General features: G+C 43.3%; 1 protein-coding gene across 1 annotated transcript; it reads right to left on the bottom strand.

The window, feature by feature from the left end:
• Window positions 1-4,009: 4,009 nt before the first annotated feature.
• LOC307049081 (large ribosomal subunit protein eL21-like) lies at window positions 4,010-4,492 on the bottom strand (the record flags this gene model as incomplete). Its single annotated transcript, XM_079698450.1, has 1 exon — window positions 4,010-4,492. The coding sequence occupies one exon, from the start codon at window positions 4,490-4,492 to the stop codon at window positions 4,010-4,012; it is 483 nt and encodes a 160-aa protein (XP_079554576.1).
• Between the last annotated feature and the right edge of the window lie 302 nt (window positions 4,493-4,794).

A 4,794-nucleotide genomic window follows, 5' to 3' on the forward strand; every position in this document is an offset into this window, starting at 1 on the left:
TGGCTCTTCTTGCAGAATTCTCAACTGACTCACTGAGACTGAATCACCCTGAAAGAGGAGAAGGATTTGGACTAGGTAGAAAGGACGGGGAAGCATTCCAGGTGGGAGAAAACATAAGCAAAAGGGGAAAGCAGATGGAGCATAATTTAGGGATTAGAAGGGGAGTGGCTGAAGGTTTCTGCTGAGGGTGGTAGGAGATCAGATTGAATCGGGAAGGCCAGTGGGACCTATAAAGGGTCTTCAAGGCCCAGTAGAGGAGTTTGGACTTGATCCTGGAGGAAACAGAGAGTTACTACAAGTTACTGAGTAGGACAGTGACACAAGGCAAATGATGTTTCCAAAGGAATTAATCTGGCTGCAGTGTGCACAACAGATTGAAGGCAGGAAGAGCCTGGAGACAGGGGGACCAGTATAAATCTTCCACCCAATAATCAGTTGGTCAAACATTGTCAACAGACTTTGAAAGGGGCCGTAAGAAACAGCAAAATTAAAGTGTAATGATTTCAGTTAAGCAGAATAAGAAGTCTTAAACAAAGTCTTTCCCCAGAACTTCCCACACAGAGAAAGTAGCCAGCTTCCAAATAGCAAAAACGGGTTCAATCCTTCTGGAAAACAATTAGGCGCTATGGATCAAGAGCCTTATGAATGTTCACATGCTTTGACCCAGTAATTCTACTTCTGGGAATGCTAGGGAAATAATCCAAACTAGAGAAAGGGGAAAAAAATGCCTGGAGATCTTAAACACAGAACACTTGATAATAGCAAATCATTAGAAACAATCTAAATGTTCAGCAACAGGGGGATGGTTAAGCAGACTATGGCTCTCAATTAAATGTTACCCAGGCATGAACTCCAAAGGATAAGAGGACCAGGCAGATGACACAGAAAATGCCCATGACATTAATTTGAGGAAAGCAGGATACAAAATATGAGTGTTTATCACACAACGGTTACCCCCAGTATAGAAAAAAAAATCAGACTGAAAAGTAATATTCTAATCACTCCCATTTGTTTCATTAAAGTGAAGGGACTGTAGATTTTGTTTCTTTTCTCTTCAAAACAATGTTTCCCCAGTATGCTTTTGTTACAGCTATACCTTTAATTTTAGGGAATGTCAGGAGAAGTCTTGCTTTTCTATTCATTCTGAATTGTTTGGCTTTTATAAGAATGTGTTAAATTCGTATGACTTGTATTTTTTTAATAAGTGGTTTTTCAAAAAATATATATTAGTAAATGTGGGGAAACCATAAGAAGTGCTCATGTCATCACAGGCAGATACTTATATTCATCTTCTCTATGATGTGGTTTTTAAAAACATTATAGGCTTTAGAGTGTGGAGGGGGCCATGAGTTTAAATCCCCCTTTAGCTGGATGACCATGGCTAGGTTATGTGTGAAGTAGGGAATAACGCCTTCCTTGCAAAAGTATTGGAGAAATCAGTGAGAAAATGGACAGAAATCTCTGAGCACAATGCTCTGCATTTAGGAGACACAGAGCAACAGTGGCTGTAAATCTCGGAAGCTGTTATTTTCTCCCTTCTGTGGTTTTCTGCCTCTTGCAGGCAGGCAGCTGAGAGTTTAAGGGGTGACCTCTGAGGAGGGAGACAGGAACCCTGAGCAGTTCCCCCAGCCACCTCCTGCCCTTGCACTGCAGCCACCCTGGCTCTTCCCTACTCTGAGCCCACTGGGCAGTCTCTTCTCCTTTCTCTGCCTTTGCAATGCTTTTCCCTCTGCCGGGACCGCACTTTTATGATGGTGTGTAATGAACCGCTTATAGAAGACAGAGTTTATTTTCAAAAGGAAGTTTTTTCTCCATATACTCAGCCAGCATGTATTTAAGAATGGTTTTATGTTTTTCAACATTTAGGTTGGAACATAAAGTGGTCTTTGTTTGCTTAAATCATTCTGTGATAGCTCCCTTGACCCCTGGTTTTATGCAAGTCCCAGTTTACAACCCTGTTCAAAGCTGCACATGTCCCTTTGAACGGTCGCTGGGATTAGGAGAGAGACCGAGGGGGAGGAAGACAAGGATGGCTTGGAGACCACCTAGGGCAAAGCAAATTGATGCCAAAAATGATTTTGGGGGATGCTAAATGACACCACTAATTTTCCCAACATCCTGCTTAATAAAACTTTCACACCGAGCCATATTTTCCAAGTTTCTCAAGGACTACTTAAGTGGGAACCCATTCAAAACCTTATTAAAGTCCAAGGAGATGATGTTTATTGGCTCTGCATGGACTGCTAAGCCTCCTGGTCTGTCAGGGGAGGCCTTGCTCTGACTTTGGTGTCCCCAGCACACTGGGCACTGAGGCTGTGGGAGGAGAAAGAGCCTCCTTCCTTCCCCGCCCTGGATTCTGTTCTTGAACCCAGGATGTGGCCAGTCTGGGACTAGAAACACTGGATGTGACTCTTTTTTTGGGGGGGGGGGAGGGGGCAGTTAATAACCACCATTTATTGAGTTAGGTTAGGAATCCAAGATTCAAAGCCAGGGTTTGCTGGATCCCAAAGCAGCCCTTTTACCATCACACTTCACTAGATGAAACTCAAGGCCACTAACATTGGGTTTTTATCTATTCACAGCATCTACTAAAATTATAAATAGGTTCTTGTCCTCAAGTCTAATAGCAAGGAGAGAATACTAAGTAGGTAGTCAAGGTTCTCATTTTAAATAAGCTTGCTACAGGTATTATCATAGAATACTGAAGGCAGGGGGATGGGATGTGATCAGTTCCCTACTGGATGTTTACCACTTCCAATTAAAAATATCCAGGAAGTAACAAAACCCCAGGTGGCACAGTGGTTGAGAGTCCGCCTGCCGATGCAGGGGATACAGGTTCGTGCCCCGGTCCGGGAGGATCCCACATGCCGCGGAGCGACTGGGCCCGTGAGCCATGGCCGCTGAGCCTGCGCGTCCGGAGCCTGTGCTCCGCAGCGGGAGAGGCCACAATGGTGAGAGGCCCGCGTACCGCAAAAAAAAAAAAAAAAAAAAAAAAAAAAAATGTGCTCCAACTAGACAAAGTAGCTTTAAAATATTCCTATTAATATGAAGCAATAAAGTACTGATGACTAAGATGTGATTATGGGTTGCCTGGGTTTGAATCTTTGCCCAACACTAAGCACCTGTACCCTCGGGCAAGTTACTTGTGCCTCAGCTTCCTTTCATGTAAAATAGGCAAAATAAAACTTATTCCAAGTTTTTTATGAGCACATTATGTAAAGTGCTTAGAATGTCACATAACGTATTGGATGCTATAGAAATACTTATCATCAGTTTAAATAAAAAAGGTATTCTAGGGCTTCCCTAGTGGCACGGTGGTTGAGAGTCCGCCTGCCGATGCAGGCGACACGGGTTTGTGCCCCGGTCCGGGAAGATCCCACATGCCGCGGAGCGGCTGGGCCCGTGAGCCATGGCCGCTGGGCCTGCGCGTCCGGAGCCTGTGCTCCGCAACGGGAGAGGCCACAGCAGTGAGAGGCCCACGTACCGCAAAAAAAAAAAAAAAAAAAAAAGGTATTCTAGTTTTTAACACTTTTCTGAGCCCTGCTGCATGAAAGGTCTAAACAACTCAGAACTAGCATGTAACTAACAATGTATTTTTAAGTAGTAGGCTTCAAAGTTAAGTTCCTAATCCTCAAAACACAGCTACTTAATTTATGATGCAATTATGAGTAATCAACTTTTCCTGAGCTTAACTATAATACAACAGATAACCTTTCATTTATTTATTTTAAATCCTTTTTTCATAGGAATTTAGAGACTATTTTCAAACTAGTACAAATATTTTATAAATAATATCTGGCAGTTTATTAACCAATGGAGTATATTGCACAAAAAACTACCTCACATCTTTCAGGAAGAAAACCCACTAAATTTGAAAAGTAAAGACGTCACCCTCTGAATTCGTACACAGAATGTGCTTTAAATATTTGTTTGGGGGAGGGGACACACACTTGTACTCAATTAAGAGAAACATTTATACAGTCTAGGCCTTTTATTTTCTTTATACCCATCATGCCATGAATTCATAGGGAATGGGCTCCAACAGTTCAGGCTCCTTTCCATTGGTTCTCACGAAGTGTGCTTCTCTGGGTGGAGCAGGCTGGCACTTCAGTTGAACCCAAGTCCCTTTCTCTTTGTCTTCCTTCTTTTTCTGATCAATTTCCTTCACCCGTTTCAGGAAGCTATCTCGGCTCTTAAGGTGCTTAATATGCTCGATACGCACATTAATTCTCTTGGCAAGAATCTTGCCCTTAACTTGTTTGTTTACAATGATGCCAATAGCATGCTGGGTAACATTGTAGACTCTCCCAGTTTTGCCATGGTAACATTTGTGGGGCATTCCTTTTTGAACAGTGCCCATTCTCTTGATATCTACAATATCACCTTTCTTGTAGATTCGCATGTTTGTGACCAAAGGAGCAACTCCGTGTTTTCTAAAAGGCCTAGAGAACATGTAGCAGGTGTCCCTCCTCTTTCCCTTTGTGTTGGTCATTTTGGCGAATTACTGGAAGATGGTGCTTCCAGCTGAAAGTGTATGTGACTCTTGCACCACAGATTCTGCCCCTCCAAGAAGAGGGAAGCTAAGGGGGATGGTCACAGGAGAGAACAAAGCTGGGCTGGGACCGTGTTCTTTTTCTCTTGAGGCTACTGCTGGCCCCTTTTGCCCCAACGCTTGCTCAAAAGTCATCCGGTTTCACTTTCCAGTCTGAGTGACATTGTGACATGAACTGACTTAGAACAAAGGCGGGGGCCCTGTCTTAGGTGCTGTTGTAGTCCCGGCACCAGTCACCTATT

This window comes from Hyperoodon ampullatus (assembly GCF_949752795.1).
Source record: "Hyperoodon ampullatus genome assembly, chromosome: 1".
NCBI lineage: Eukaryota > Metazoa > Chordata > Mammalia > Artiodactyla > Ziphiidae > Hyperoodon > Hyperoodon ampullatus.